The sequence below is a fragment of the Embiotoca jacksoni genome, unplaced genomic scaffold, assembly GCF_022577435.1.
Source record: "Embiotoca jacksoni isolate LCO1_2020_lvr unplaced genomic scaffold, fEmbJac1.0.p SCAF_3, whole genome shotgun sequence".
NCBI classification, from domain to species: Eukaryota; Metazoa; Chordata; class Actinopteri; family Embiotocidae; genus Embiotoca; species Embiotoca jacksoni.
The window spans coordinates 10,892,065-10,908,569 of record NW_027185381.1 but is presented as its reverse complement, the minus strand read 5'-3'; the positions used below and the strand labels follow the sequence as shown (position 1 = coordinate 10,908,569).

Here is a 16,505-nt window from a genome sequence, read left to right as displayed (position 1 = left end):
TTAGCCAGGCATCCCTTAACTCTCCCCTTAAGTGGCGAACTTAACCCACAAATATTTAAGTCATTTAAAAGTAGTGTTATAAAAGTCAAACATGATTTACATAAAAAGTAACAAGTAATGAGTATTTATGGGATGATACATTTTCCCATTTGCTGTCTATTATGGCACATTCAATCATTTAAATGGGCAGCTAAAATTGACTGACAAAAAGCACAGTAAAACAAGTATTTATTACATTGACAGAATTGAAGTGGTAGAAATTTGATTCATGGGAGTTTGGTTGCATTTAATTTACAATAATCTCTTATTTACAGTGCAAAACTCATTATGTTACAGTTATTCTGAAACAGTGAATTTACCCTCAATACACCAGTAAGTCTCAGGGTCAGAATCAAAGTTACAAAAACCCTTATTAATGTAAAGTGAAAGCTTCTTGAAAAGTGTACATTGTGTGTTCTATAACCAACATCTCAAGTGATAACAAAAGAAATCCCCCAAAATCAAGAAACATCAACATGACTTGTTTTGACCTCTTAAAACTTGAGTAAATGTGAATCAAAGTGTTGTGAAAGTATTCATTACAAATCTCGAGAAAATGGTCTTTTATTCAAAAATCGGTGCCATGTAGATCCAAGCAGGATACTAGAAAAATCAAAATGTAACAAAATCAAAGCGTAATTCTCAAGTTGTAGTCAAAACTACATAAATGCTGGTGAAAAAGATTCATGTTGACATACAAAAATAACATGGGTATAACCCACCTCCACAGGAGGAGGGCTCTAAAAACTAAAAGCTAACGACAGTAAATCTGATAAACAAATAAAATTAAATATTAGATTTTGGTTTTCATTTCAATGCAACCAATATGGTGTCTCCAGATGCTTTTTGCAGAATTCAGAGAGCACTGAGGTAAAACATTTTCAGGCAAGGCTGAAAAGATGCACTGATCAGCTTCACACACTGTCAACACATACTAAAGCACAGTGGCTTCTTTGAATGAGTTGATCCATCTGTTTAAAAACAAAGATTATTATTAGTATTACTGCAGTCACAATATATAACAATAAGAGGAATCTCTTTTTCTGACTGTACCTTTGGGCTGTTTGGACATTGTCAGCTTTAAAAACGTAGTAAAATGTGTTTTTGTGGTAGAGTTTAAACTGCAACTTCTCTGAAGAATCAACTTTCAACATGAACCCTAACAGGGGCTGACTCTCCAAGGCTGCAACATCCTGCATGGAGAAATGATAACAGACCAACGTTGGATGAATGTGAAGTCAATTCCCTTTGGTCCGATTATAATATGATACTGAGCTTTTACTGATACAAGCCAGAGGACCTTACCTCACTTGCAGCGTATGCGTACAGGACCTTGTCTTTGATGACAAACCACAGCCTCTTCCCCTGCTTTTTATTGCCCTTTGATCTCTGCAGATACCCACTCATGGATGAGTTGTCTGTGTTTGCTGTCACCTGAAACAAGTAAAACCCATCTGATGAGTTTTCAGATCAATATAACAATGAAATCTGGATCAGGACAAAGCATCAGCTACCTCTTTGAGGGCCGCAGGTATCTTCTTCTGCTTCCTGGAGAAAGCAAAGGCAGCTTTGCTTCCTGGGGACACAGTTGCTGAAAAGTCCCTCTCACCTGACAAACAGAAATATGCAGAGGTTGAAAACACAGAAAATGATGTGTCAGACTGACTTGTAAAAAATATGAGAGCATCAATGTGTTGGGATTAGATCGTAAACAGTGCTGGATAGAAGCCAGACTCACATTTCTGCTCCTGAAGAACAAGGAAACAGTGATCACACACTCGAGCTAACTGGTTCTTTAGATATTCAAGACGGTGTTTGTTGGAGGAACAAGACTGACACACCACCTGATGGGATGGTAAAACAAAAAAATGCATTATCTTTTAAGTAAAATTAAAAAAATGTATTCTTTTACCAAAGTAATACCAATGTAATCCTCAGTCCAATTCTCATAGAAATACTGTAGTTTGACATTATGGATGATATGCTGATTTGAGATGATGTGAATGACAACACTACATGTCAGTACGCTATGGTGGCAAAACACAACAACAAAAATGAGCTGTCCTGAAGTACAAAACACATACAACAACAACAACAACAACAACAACAACAAAAGCAAAAACTCCCCAAAACCTGTGGTCCTGAGGTGCAAAACACAAAAACAAAAAGAAAACACAACCACAAACATGAGAAACCCTGAAGTGCAAAACACAAATACAGAAAGCGAAAACACAACAACATTAAGGAGCAGTCCTGAAGTGTAACTTGCAGCCCAAACATTACGGAAATAGCGTCATCAGCTGGTCCATCAACTTTAGCTCCGTTTCCGGAGGATTTCAGGCTGCAGCACCGAGATGGGAAAGCGACTGTTGCATCAGTATAACAATCACTTCAGCGGTATATCACTATGTACCGATCCCGAGTGGTATGTCACTCCTTTACCACCGATAGATGTGCCGAAAGCAAAAAATGAAAGCTGGCCCTAGTTAACGGAGATCATGTTAGCCTAGCCACCATAGCCACTCCGACCAATCAATAACAGAAATTCCGTCACCACAATGTCTGAAACTTTATTAGTAAACATGATCTCACATCACATCAGATAAAACTCAATGTTGCAGAAAATTAAACAGGCATATGCATGGCATCATATTCATTATTAACCATAGATACGAGGATGGATGAATAATTTCAGACTGCTGCTTGTGCGCGCGTACAGCACCGTGATAGGAGAGAGGTTTCCGCACTTTTTGCGAGCAGTAATCCAAATGCGTCGGTGATGTTTTATGCACCTAAAACGTAAGCTGTGGGCGCACATCGGAGTTTGTGAGAACTTCTTTCGGGAACAGAGAGAAGCAGCAGGGAGTCGTCCAGTGAGCAGAGGTGGTGGGGAGCTACGATTGTGTTGTTGTGGGCGAGAAACTTGTGCGTTATCGTTGCGCTGAGTGGGCGCATTGGAGAACCCAAGTGCCATTGCGCACGCAACTTGCTCAGACCGTCACAGTAGAGTTTGGGGGTGACCGCCTTGACTGTAGGAGATGAATTCGCGCTGCTCAGCCCCGCGAATGTCATAGAAAACCCACTTGGTTGTGCGCCATTTCCCGTTTTATTGCTGAGCTAAGCTAACTGCTTGGCTCCAGTTATTTACCGAAGAGATATTAGAGTTGCATTTATCTTCTTGTCCAACTCGCAGCAGGACAGTGAATTAGCATATTCCCCAAATTCAAACTATTCATTTCAACAATGTCTGTTTTTGAGTACAGGTTACAGGAAATCTTACTTTGTCATTTTTTTTTTTTTTAATGAAAAATCTTTCTAAAATTACATTGGAGACATGAATGGAGACACTATTTAGTGAACATCTGAGCACTTTTTGTCACCTCACCTTTCCACACGCGCGGCAGTGATGTCTTCTCCACGTTAGGGTGAACTCACAGGTACAGATCATACACATGGTGGTCCGCGGGTCAGGGACCCATATCGGGGCTTTGGAACCCAAAGGAGCATCGTCACCACCATCCCCCAGTTCTACCTGGGTATACATAAGAAACACAGCAGTTATCAATCACTGCTAATATATACACTACAAACTAGGAGTGTTCGTACAAGTCACCCTAACATTGACTTAGACATTGTAAAAACATGAGGTGTAGTTTTCAAGGTTATTTGACCTCGTCTGGAGGCTTGCCAGATATAAAACTGATTTTCTTCCTGGTGTACTCAGTGATTGCTGTGGAAATGGCCTCCAGCCATTCATCTCGCTCTGTGGCCGAACTGCAAGAAGAGAAAATAAAATATAACTACACAACAGCTACACAGTGTTCACAGATCTACGCATCAACAGGAAAACACCACTTTGACATGAATTATAATAATGAAACAGCACATGTTCTTAAATTACAAAAATATATCTTTGTTTCTGATGACTACCTTGCAGAGAGAATGAAGGAGCGCTCCACACTCTCAATCTTCAGCTCACTGTGATAGGCGTCTTGACTTGGTTCGCTAACCTGTAATTATGTTCATCGTGTAGTGTAGAGCTTATCTCTGGCGATAACATGAATGTGAAAGTATGAAAAGTGAAATGAAATAAGAGGAGAAGTTCTCACCTTCATCCCAGCCAGTGACAGCATGTTGTTGAGCTTGTACTGGCCTGACTGGACAGGAGTAGTGTACAGCAAGGTGTCATTAAACTAAAGGACAAATGACACAAAAAAAAAAAATCCATTATTTTTATTCTGTTAAGACTTTCCATTCTGTTTGGTGTAATCCACTACAGAAGAGTTTGGAGTAAAATTAATAACGTATTGGCAAAAATAAATAGATTTCAAGATATTTTTGCTGTGATTTGGCTCAAAATACTTTGATGAGGGTCAACTGCAAAGTTTAAAGTCAAACATTCAATGGCTTGATCACCTTTGAGCCTTGATTTCGCATACAAGAGTCTCTGGTCTTTAAGTTCCTTGCAGCAGCACAACAGGATGTATAACGAAATAATGTTTTACTTGGAAAAGGAAAACTTTCCTGACAGGCTTTACAGATGCAGTTTGGCGTAACTAAAGGTGGGAGAGTGCAGACTGTCTGAGGCAGATGGTACAGTTATTGTAGTTAATAAAAGCATGAAACATGAGAAAAGGAAGTGATAGATGTTTACTTTACCAGGAAGAACATTCGGGGCTGCATGACCTTCCTGGACAGCTTCATCAGGACACCCTCTTTGAGGAAGATCTGGAGCACAAAAATGTCATGAAAACTGAGAATCACTTTTTCTTATTTAATCTTATGAGCATAAGTGAGTTTATAATATCTGCGGGTATAAATACATAAAACAAATGAATTCATTTTATTATAAAATTATTTATTGGCACCTTTGAATTGAATGAAGTCATAATTGACATTTTTAGTAACACCTGTGCATTTCTTACCATGACAAGTCAAAATATCAGCAGTGAAAAATCAAATATGAAGTCTTTATGGCCTTACCCGCCCAGGCTGAACGATCTCCTGGTGGCCGTTCAGTCGACACTGCACCTGAATCAGCTTCTGGAAGTTATCCTGAGACAAAATAAGTGGGGATCAGCATCCTGTCTGGAGCATTTTATCAACATGTTGAGAAAAGTTAAAGTTTATATTTTTTCTCTCACCCCTTGTTTCATGATGTCATTTGCATGATTGGCCACTTCTTTCACTATAGCAAGGGCAGCTGAGTGGATAAAAATGTAAAAAAGGTACTCATCACATACATGACAGTTCATGTTTTCACTGACACCATCATGAAAATGTGTAGCATGCAGATGTAAAACGGACGTGGGTTTACCTTGCGTGTCCTTGTAGTCCTCTGAGTCTTCAGACAGGTTTTTCAGATAGTCTGAAACAAAATTACAAATATTTTGGATAAGGGGTCAAACAAATGAGAGGAAACTAATTTCACACTGGGTTTCAAGATCTCAGTCTTGAGTAGTAAATTCCTAGAATTATTCAGAACTACAATCCCGGATAAAAAGGTCTCCAGGTGCTTACATAATGCAATTATACAAGAGTGACGTGAGTAATATTTTGGCACAGAGCGATCAACCCTGATCCATTAGGATCATGAAACACTAAGCTTACTCATGTTAAAGCTCATGTTATGTCACCAAATCTGATTTGGGCAGCACTTCAAAAATCTTATTATATCAGGATTGAAGAGGCAAGAAAAAAATTCAAACTATTTTTGTTTATCTGGACACCAGAGGGCAGCATGATGCCTACAATGAGACGGCAAAGGTTGGTCAAACATGCTCAGTTTAGAAGCCCATAACTACAACAATTTAAATAAAGCTTGATGGTTACTAACAAAGAACGTGACAAGAAAATTATTTATTTACTAAATGCAGAGAAAATGACTCTTTCGTAGATGTACCTGTGAGCAGCAGCTGATACTGAGGAATCCTCTGGACAGGCTTCAGCAGATAATGCTTCAGGGCCAAGTTGGCACAGCGAGGACTGGCCTTAACAAAAATACGTCATTCATTTACCAATGAGACCATTTTGAGGAACAAGCTCATATACACATCCTCTACACATGCACAAACAATGAGACATCATTGACCCGAAGGACACACCCCCTCAGACAGAAAAAAACAGGTCGAGCAAGCATCTATACCTCAAATTTCCGTACTACGGCACCGAATGCCAGGTTCCTCTTAGTCTGCTCTACCAGTAGAGCCACATTCTTGTCGAACTCACGGATGTATGTGGAATACATCTTCAGGTAGGGCCCTTTCTTCAGGAAGATGTCTGCCAGCTGGGCATTCTCATCCCTGTAAAGTGGAATGAAATAAGCTTGGTCACCTTGCCACCACAGAGAAATACATGTGATGCTTTTGGAATTTTTAAGAATGTGGTCTTCTTCAGGTGAACAGAACATGGACATCACATTATGTCCATATGCGGTTATTGACCACAATGGTGTACATTAATATGCTACTTTAACAACTTCCACCGTTCAGGGAAGATGTCAGAACTTGAGTGCATTATTTAGTTCCCATTTAGACACAAGAGCATTAGTTAGCTGGCACGGTCCAGTTCATCCCAAAAGTGTTAGATGGGGTGAAGATCAGTGCTGGCCAGTTAAGATTTCTTTTAAATGAAACCAAGGTGTGAAACCCACACCATGTAAAACAGCCCCAAACATTAAGTACAGAGAGGTACTGTGACAGGAGTTCAGGCATACATTCGGCCCTAAAGTAAAGGTGTATTAAGGCTCTTTGAGTCAGTAAAAGTGACAAATCCAGACAAACTTAAAAACACTCTTTGATCAATTGTTTTGTACCATTTGGCCACTCTCTGCTTCAGCTCTCTGAGCAGGTCTTGGTTGAGTTCATAAAGCTGTGGGAGATAGTAGAGGATCTGGTTGAGAAGACGCTCCTCAATCACGGGCTTCCCACTCTCCCGGGATGCCTGAGCCACTGAATCACGGAAGTCCTGTAGGTCAGATACACCGATAGAGTCAGATGGTCAAAAAAGAAACTCGGACACAGAAAAGAGAGAATATGTCAATGTGTTATAAATATGTTAAAATTTGTAGAAATAGACCAATCAGATAGCACTGTGTGTAACTGTCGACCAATCACTACTACTGCGTCCCTGTGTGAGGAGCATGGAGTAAGAGGTTTAAAAAAAAAAAATAGAAGACATCCTTTGTTGTATTCTTTCTCATCCATAGAATAAAAGCTCCGTGACACACAAATAGAGTTTCTGTTGGTTTGTGACTTTGTTTTTGGGTCCTTTGAACCTAAAAGTAAATATCAGTGTTAGCTGTGAGAGAAAAAAGAAAATTCACAACATTAATTGTCATACTGCAGTCATATGACCTTCACACAAACCTGACTCGCATTAAGCATTTTTAAATTTGCCACATACAATGAACCAGGCCTGAGGGTGCCGGTTCTGCTTCTCTTTCTGATGATGTGGAGTGTTTTTGGTGGTTTATCGAGACAAATGGCAAATAAAAGTGTTTGCTGACTGAGTTTCCAGTAGAGAGCTCCTGCGGTTATAACACATGTGATCTCTTCCTACTACAACAGCTGACTGAAGGGGGTGGACCATGTGGAAAATAATGTGTCTGGGTATTGGAAAAAATACGCACGTTTCATGAGACAATGCAGACTGTCAGCAGGAAGTGAATATTTTTGATAAGAATTAAGCGGGGGAAGCAGGACTGACTCTTTCAGTTTGGCTGATACTCACGTTTTCATTATACAAAAACAATACACTTTCGACAATACAGTCGACATTTTAGAGACCAGGTTTTTACCTGACAGCAAAAGTACACAGAGCATAGCACAAGCACTTAGCTGGCTGAGTACCTGGTAGAGATGGAAATAATACAAAGTCACTTTAACATTGTGTTGAACTTTGCATTACTGTTCTTCATTACTGGACACCCTTCCTCTGCAGTCTACAGAGACCCAAACACTTCCTGTCTATGCTCTGTAGCAAGAAGTCATCAGTCATGACTCAGTCCTACTACGTTCTTGTTTTCCCCAAGCATCTGCTCATGTGACCCTACTCATCCTTTATTGTGAAAATAAAGACATAAAAAGTATGACAATAATTTTTTCTTGAAATAAAGGGCATTCAGCTGGCACAAATGGGGCTCATATCGGTTTGTATGACAAAAGTATTTATCAGCCTCCATTGTATCAGATGTGTCTAAACCCTGTCAGTTGCTCACTTAAAATAACTCAGGCTTGTTCGTCTTTGTGTTTGCCTGTGTTTGATATACAGCAGGTCACCAGCTAAATATCATGCAGTGTAATCAAACAGTCCTGCAATAAATCCCACCTGGGTGAAGGTTACAATAGGTGTCTTATCATTTGTTTCCACCCAATTTACATACATGATGGAGAGGAAAAACAACAGAAACACCTCACTTACACAGTGCCATTCAATAACATCACCCACAGTTACCATAAAGCTGAATCAGCAATTTTCTGACAGTTGAATACTACAACCTTCACGAAGGTAAGAATTATAGCAGAAGTGTGGTATTAGACTGCATTCGTTTTATCTTGTTGTATCTAGTGAACCTACAGCTGTGTATTGTCTGAACGTTTCGACTGTCCTTCATCCATGCCAACACAACCCACTGTTGTGGTCGTGATTAAATAAACTTGAAATTTGTGGAATAAAGTTGTTTTCATGAACTGTCTGTGTTTTAGCCACACTAGCACCGAGGCTGCAGGATGGCAATGTTGGTCTGTCACTTTGGTCCAGACTGAGATACGTCAACCTCCATCAAAAGGATGGCTATAAAATGTATTTCCAGATATTCACAGTTCTCGGAGGATGAGTCCTGATGACTCTGATGATCCTGTGACTCTTCCTTCCTCTAACTGCATCACCATGATGTGACATCTGTGGCTTTGGGTCAAGTGTCTCAAGAACACGGTCATGAAATGTAGTGCATGCATTCATGTTGCCCACAGGATGAATTGTAAGTGTTATTAATTTGAGCAAACTTTTCATCTGTCACCAAAATCAGGTCGATATTTTAACTTGCTAAGTTCTTTGGTTTGTGGACAAATACCTGCAAACTAATGACAATCCCATCAGCTGTTCTTTGTAAATGTTAGCGTGTTAACCTGTGATTGTGAAGAAAGTCATTATATCTGTTTAACATCAACAGATTAGCATTTTCATTATAAACATGTTAGCATGCTTACATTCGTTTTTCAGCTGAAAGTACAGCTGTTCAAAGTACAGCATCACAGAGCCACTGGCAGGGCTGTGGACTCTCCTCTAGGTTTAACTGTCCTTCAAGCTTCAAGGTGATTAAATTACTCAACAGATTAAATGCCTTTTTTCATTCCTTACATCATATGCAGAGTAATGAGAATGTGACTGCAGATTATGAGAGTGGTGGTTAAAAGTTGGTTTGAATTATACTGACAACAGATACTTCTGATACCATTTAAAGTGTTTTGTCATGTACAGTTGAGTCACAAACATTTTGAGAGGGGTAAATCAAAACAGACCATCAAATCCTTTTGGTGGCTTCAATTCATGACAGATTAAATTTCTCACAACACTGCGAGGAGACTCTGTTTAAACCCATTTGAGTGTTGTGTTACCATCACATTACACTATCGCTGAACGTCTGGAGAAAACCATGAGGAATGTGAGCTGTGCGAGCGAAACAGAGGGGAGTTATCCTGCTTGGGGTGTGCCTCGATGGCTAGCATAATCAAACACATATGGAGAATGTGGGCTCAGACAGTAGACACATACTAAATCAAACATATACAGAGTAACAACAGCCTCTGCTCTTATCACAGAGCTTGGTTTTGGTTGAAGCAAATAACCCTAAAGAGTGACATGAGGGGGTACTTACAACATGCAGCAGCTTCAGGACATTAACAAACCTACAAGAACAAGAAAGGGAGAAAGAAATCAAAGTTATAATGAGCAAGTAAAGAGGCGCTTCTCCCATACGACAAAAGAACATGTATTCTCACTTACTTCTTGTGGTCCAGTTCTGAGATATCTGTGTCGACCCAATAAAGTGCGGGTGAATGGATTTTTGTCTGTTGTGCTTACAACATTAAAATATACATTTAAAATGTATAGTGACATGTTTATGCAAAAATTATGTCCTTTACATAATACGCAGATCTGTGTGATCTGTGCTGTTAGGTTTAATTTTGTATCAGAGTAATAGTCCTGGTGAAACCTGTTGATAGCAATGTACGTGGATTATCCAGAGCGATAGGAACAGTGTCTCTGGAAGAAGATGCCGGCGTTTTGATTTTAAATGTCCGTTTTTAATGTTGTTAGCACAACAAACAACACTCCTTTCATTTCAAACATACTAAATCTCAAAGACAGATGCTACTACAGATAGGTGACAAATTGAAGAACCTAAATGCTTGAATGATACAGTGAGGCGATCCTTTGGCTCCAATATGCTGTGCTGTGTGCATTTTGCTGGAAAGGTTTGGGTCAACTTGTCCCCTTAGAAGGAAGGGTCACTGCAAATCATCACCTTTATTCTGTGATGAAATCATTTCTATCTAAATGTGAGTGGTGGTTTCTTTCAGGATGACAGTGCCCACATCCATAGGGGCATGAGGGTTGTGAAAGGTTTGATGAGTATGGAAATTATATGAATCATATTCCATGGCCTTCGCAGTCAGACTTGGAGAATCAATAACAAGGTGCTCTAAAGCTGTTCTAGCAGCACCTTATGGTCCAACCCTTTACTAAGACACTTTATGTTGGTTTTTCCATAAAATTGTCCCGTGTGAAGATGCAAGACAAAAAAATACATATTTAAGATAGATAGATAGATAGATATAGATCTCTCTCTATATATATATATATATATATAAATATGTATTTTAATCCATTGAGTGAGTCTTCACTTTAAGGGTGAAGAAAATGAAGACTTACACACTCTCAGAGCTCATGATTTCTGTGGCAATGTGGTGTATCTTGCTTTTCTTCAGTCCACTCTGTGTCCAACAAAAATTCAAAAACACAGACTTTATATATCACAATGCATTCAGGTAGAATTTCTATCAGGTACAGTATGTAGCTGATGTACACGATGTCAATGAAAGGACAAAAAGTTCTTCCCAATAGGACAAGACATTATTTTCTCTTGTAGGATGACGCTTGGTAATATTTCGGAGCACTTCGAAGGACTAGAATCATAAATCTAACAGTGTCTGCTCCTCACCGTACTGTCCTCTGGCTGCTCAGGGTCGCCTTTACTTGAGACGGAGCTGTTGTCATCCTCGTCCTCCTCATCTGAGGTGTTGGCCGCAATGTCATCTTCAAAGGAGGCCTCATTCACAAGAGCCACATCTTCGTCGACTGAGCTCCTGTTAAAGGATCAGTTTGTTGCCAGCGGAGAGCAGGGACAGATGTCAGAGCATGAGCACAAGCACACTGAAGGCATTTATTAAAAAATACTGTGAATGCAGCAAATGATGACACATCTACAAACATAGCACATGACTAGTATAAACAGTGCAATACAGTGAGGATGCTTTTTTTTTTTTTTTTTATAGATGAGGAAACAGAAGAGGTTTAAACTTAAAACACCTGTCTCAGCACATAATCTGAAGAAGAATCTCTGTCAGGACAAGAGTATTACAAGATTTTCTGCTATGAACACAGGAAAGGGAGCATTTGACGCAGGCGGAAAAAAACATTTATGATAAGCATCATCTATGTTAAATACCACTACCTCTGGTCCAACGGCCTGCTCCGGGTCACAGAGTAGTAGTTTTGGATAAATGCTGCCAAGCCCAACAAAAGCAGAAGAGCTCCAAAACACACACACAAATCACTTATCATCACATTTTGTTAATTGAACTTTGCAGCTTTAAAACACTGCATAAACAAAAAACATGTCTAAAATGCCACAATTCCCAGAGGGAGTTCTCCATCTGCAACAACGGCACCTCCCTGAAACAAACTGCAGAAAAAGAAAAAGCCCAAGGCTAAAGAAGAACCGCAACAAGCTGGCATCTGTGGATCGCACTGTGGCGTGTTTACAATGTTTTTGTCACTTAATCGTGACTGGTCTCAGTTAGTGAGCTGTTCAGCGTGTTTTTAACATGTGATTGCTGCACAGTTTGGCCTGACACACTAAGTTGTGCGAGGCAGACTGTACAGTTACACAAACTGTAATCCTATTCATTTCCAAACGACTTCCACTCACTGCACATTCATGGCCCAACATAGGAATTCTTTGCATCAAAGGATTACCGCAAAAATTACTACCAAGAATGTACACATGAAAAAAAAATACTTGAGCTAATTAAGCTCGATGCTGACTGCTGTAGCCAAACTTTTAAAAGGGTCAGTCCACCCAAATTACAAAAAGAAAAAATATCCACACAGATACGTACGTAGCTGTGCAGATTGTTTTTTGATACTCGGTTTAAAACATTATGAAAATTCAACAGCAATGTCTCTTTTCTTCCCCTTAATTCACAGACTTCACTAACAGTTATATAAATACTATTTATTGGATAAAAAGTAGTTTCAATAAAAATCTGTTGACAGCGTGCTCTAATGCAAAGTAACAGAAACACAGTTCCGGCTCTCTGAATATTTTAACATCAGAAATTTAATTCTATCAATTCTATTTATTACGGCAGCAGTTGATATTTCAGAACTCACACTTTTAGATGAACTGACCCTTCAGGAACTAAACCAGGTGGAGATTCAGTGCCCTCTTAGCCTCTGATAAAAACTTCAAAGCTGCAGTGCAATGATGGCAAACAGGGCGACACTGTGAGCATTTCTAGGTTAAAGGTTGCCTGGTGTCAGTGCGGCCTGTTGTGTGAAGTTTATATTTTAAACCTATAATCTGTTGTTTTAAATTACTGGGTCAATCCTCATTTCATCAACACCTGAAAGGCTGTGCAAGCACACATGCCAACATAGTTGTCAAACTCCCATGCCATAGAAGCTGCAACAAAAGACACAATGTGATGTGGTTTCCTCCAAGCTTCCCTTTCTACAAGTGATGAGTCACTCAGGTGCTTTCCAGCACTGCTCTCAGAACAAAAAGGGCAAATAACAAATGCAGAGTAAATTAGGATAAAATGTACTGAGAGAAACGAGATCTACCTGTCACAGTCTGGAGGTGTCGGACACTGTTGGAGATCAGTGGTTTTCACCAGGGACATGTATGGATCCTGCTCCTCGTAAATGCCCTCGTCATTACACAGCGAGGTCTGCGAGATGGCAGCCTGTAAGAACGAGGGCGTAGGAGACGGCGCTGCCTTTTCCACATGCACATTCATGTAGTCTGATATCTCCTCATAGACAGGGATGTTCTCGTAGTGGAGAGGTTGTTTGAGTCCAGGAGAAAACTCCTCCGTGTCCACGCTTTGCTCCACTCCAATCAGCGGGCAGGATAATTTACGTTGAGTGCTGACATGCTCAGGGAAGTTTTGACATTCATCTTGTCCTTTATCCTTCGCAGTGGAGTCTGGGCTCTGGCCTCCTTTTACTGGCTTGGGTAACATCTTCACTGAGAGCTTCAAGTCCAGTATTTTTTGGAAAGAGTTCCTCCTCTTTGCATCAGAGCAGATGAGGTCAGCTGCAGAGAAGGACTTTGCTTTCGGTTTGCTCAGGCTGGAGCGAGAAGGTTTGGTGATTCCAGCCGGTAAAAGGTTCCTGCTTGGCTTCTGGTTTGTAGGCAAAGGCAGCTCCCTCATAGTTCTCTCGTTCAAAACGCAGTCTTGTAAATCATGGACCTGCCTTTTCTCATGATCTCCTGATTTCCCCACTTCGCTCTCCTCGAAAGATTCCTTCTGAATCAGTGCCATTGAGTATCTCTTGGGCTTTTTTGGAGTGACTTTAACCATCCGATTCTCCTCTGCTTCCACAGCGACGGCTAAAGGCTGGCTGAACTCCGGCTGACTGAGTGAACTGCCAGGAGGGCGATGTGTGAGGTCGCTGTTGACTGGCTCCCGATCATCTGCTCCTTCCTTCTGCATCTCTTCATCGTCCTTGTCAACCGACATCTCCATTTCATAAATGCTGCAGTCCCAGCCCAGGTCTTCCTCCTCCATGTCCTTTGGCAGTGTTTGAGGAGCAGAGGTTGGTGCTCTCTCGGGTTCAGAGAGAAAAGGCTTTTTCCTGGGCGGAGGTGCTGGCGGGGCACACGCTCTTCTTGCAGACAGAAACATTGGCTGCTTGTTTTCTTTAACAGGTACACTGACAGACAGGGATGAGCTGCCCTTCCCCTCTGATGACACCTTCACCTCTTTGACGTTTATTTCCCTCCCTTCCTGGCTCGCAGTCTCGTCCCTCTCCTTCTCCACCTTTTCCTGGTGGGTCAGAACAGCTGTCCTGGGCTTCCGTCGTACAGGAACAGGGACGGGCTTCCTAGGGGCTGCTGGGACTGCTGTGGGTTGTAACACACTGGTTTGTTCTGAGCCAAGAGCATCTTCCTCTGGTCTTTGTCCAGGTGCGCTCTGAGGTATTACGTTAGCATTTGCCTCATCGCTCCAAGTTCTGTGAGGAAGAGACAGCCTAGCAGTCACCTCAGGACTGGAGGTATCAGTGTTGAGTTCTTTGTCTGCAGTAGGTGTCTCCTGGAGACGTCTATGGTTAGGGAGGTGGGTATTCGTGGAAGAAGTGATCATCTCTTGGCTCTTAGCATTGTCTGTTTTCCCCCTGCTGTTATTCAGCGCGCCTCGAGATGTAGGGACAGTCTTTCTGTTTTCCTCAGTTTTGCCCTTGTGCAACGTTTTAATGTCTTTCTCCATTTCGTCTCTGATTGTGTTCCTGATGCACGTGCAGTTTTCTTGGCTACACAGGCAAATGGGAATAATATAATCCCAGTCAGGTTTTTTGTTGTCTTGCCGTTTTCCATTCTGGGAGTGAAGAGGGGTTTCTGATACAGACGGATGGTGCAGGCTCTTTGAAATGAGTGGCTTGGACTCCACAGCAGTAGTGAGTTTGGAAAGGCAGGGTTTGGGGGCTAGTACTGGTTTAACCTTCCTCTGTGTGCCAGGAGACGGGTGCGAGAGGATTTCTCTTATGGGGAAGGAGGGAGACAGTCCTGGCCTCTGGTGCTGGGCCAGCTTTGGTTTAGGAGCCACAGGTGGCTTGTGCATGCCTGGGGAGAGATATTTGGAATTAAGTTACTTCCTCTGAATCAGTCTTACTCACGTGCTAGAAAACAGTGACAGGTCTCAAAAAGGAAAAAGATTATGGCTCTAATCTGACACCATGAAAGAGGCATGTTCTAAATGTCCACACGGTATATTTGGTGTATTTCCAGCTGTCCGGCAGATGTTGCCCTAATGGAAGTTCACTCTTTAAATCTACTTTGTGGCACTGATCCTAACCTAGTGACAGCTTAATGTGCAACTGCTGTAAAGCAGTAACCCACCCCCACCCCCGAGGGGGGTTCAAATATCACATGGGTTTTGTTTGCCACTCAACACAGCAGCACAGTAATCCGGCTAATGGCCCATGTCAACAGGCAGAGGAGGAGGAGGAGCAGATGGGCGATGAAGAGTGGGAGATAAGTGAAGGAGGGGGTGCAGGGGGGTGGACAAGAGACCCGTAAACTAGTACATCTGGCTGAACTAGTGTCCTACAAATTTCTTTGGGGGACAAAACAGCGACATGCCAACCCGGCTCAGGGAGCCACAGTTTGATCAGCTGACAGTGAATAATTCTCAAAAGAATCTATAAAAAAAAAAAATCTGGTGGACTTTAATCTGGAGATATGCTAGATATCTGAATACACATGTTTTTGTAAATATAATAACAGTCCGTTTGATCTGTTTTGTTGCTTATATTTTATTATTTGCCAATTAGCATTAACTAATCACCCTACAGTTTACATATCATCCGATGGATTCTTTATCTGCACAGTTATAAGTAAATAAAGTCAGGAAAAAAATAAATACATGATTCTGGATCATTTCAGATTTAATAATCTGGTCAGTAGAAACAAGACACTTTCAAATCGTTAACCAGAGCAGTTAAAGAGTAACGAGAAGCCAGCCACTTACCTGAGTTCATCATCGCTTCCCTCACGTTGCCTTTGTTTCGACGGTCCTTATAAATCAGTGCAGCAGAAACAAAACCTTCATGTCCGGATGTACCGCGCGCTGTCGACTAAACAAACAAATTATCTGTCAGAAATCGACATTTTCGTTGCTTCTGTTCGAGCAACACTTGACGCAAAGAAGTTACTCTGACTGGAGCCGCACCGGAGCTGCTGCTGCCTGAGACATGAGCCAATGAGCTTCCGTTTTGTTTCCGCAAACAATCCACTAGAGGTCCTCAGCAGCCGCAAAACAGCCAGAACCAATTCAAACAAAAGTTTGTTTCAAGTTATAGTGTCTGACATTTAAGAAAAGACCCTGAATAATATGATATCATAGTATCCCTTTGTAAACTACAAAATACTCCACATAAGATCAACAATAAGACTT

The 16,505-nt window shown here is 41.1% G+C and overlaps 1 protein-coding gene across 1 annotated transcript; it reads right to left on the bottom strand.

The window, feature by feature from the left end:
- Positions 1-217: 217 nt before the first annotated feature.
- LOC138206016 (FYVE, RhoGEF and PH domain-containing protein 6-like) lies at positions 218-16,193 on the bottom strand. The gene is made up of 21 exons (XM_069162450.1): positions 16,080-16,193; positions 13,171-15,172; positions 11,264-11,408; positions 10,975-11,036; positions 9,917-9,947; positions 6,854-7,005; positions 6,185-6,341; positions 5,942-6,029; positions 5,357-5,407; positions 5,184-5,242; positions 5,023-5,094; positions 4,699-4,767; positions 4,149-4,232; positions 3,970-4,049; positions 3,711-3,813; positions 3,425-3,571; positions 1,778-1,883; positions 1,554-1,648; positions 1,345-1,473; positions 1,093-1,232; positions 218-1,010 (listed from the first exon to the last, which is right to left on the bottom strand). The coding sequence occupies exons 1-21, from the start codon at positions 16,090-16,092 to the stop codon at positions 974-976; spliced, it is 3,822 nt and encodes a 1,273-aa protein (XP_069018551.1). The 5' UTR covers positions 16,093-16,193; the 3' UTR covers positions 218-973.
- Between the last annotated feature and the right edge of the window lie 312 nt (positions 16,194-16,505).

Coding starts and splice junctions, on each gene's coding strand:
- LOC138206016 (XM_069162450.1), bottom strand. Junction 11,037..11,263: donor AGCAGCCAGAGGACAGTACG/GTGAGGAGCAGA, acceptor TGTTGGACACAG/AGTGGACTGAAGAAAAGCAA. Junction 9,948..10,974: donor ATCATGAGCTCTGAGAGTGT/GTAAGTCTTCAT, acceptor TTGTTCTTGTAG/GTTTGTTAATGTCCTGAAGC.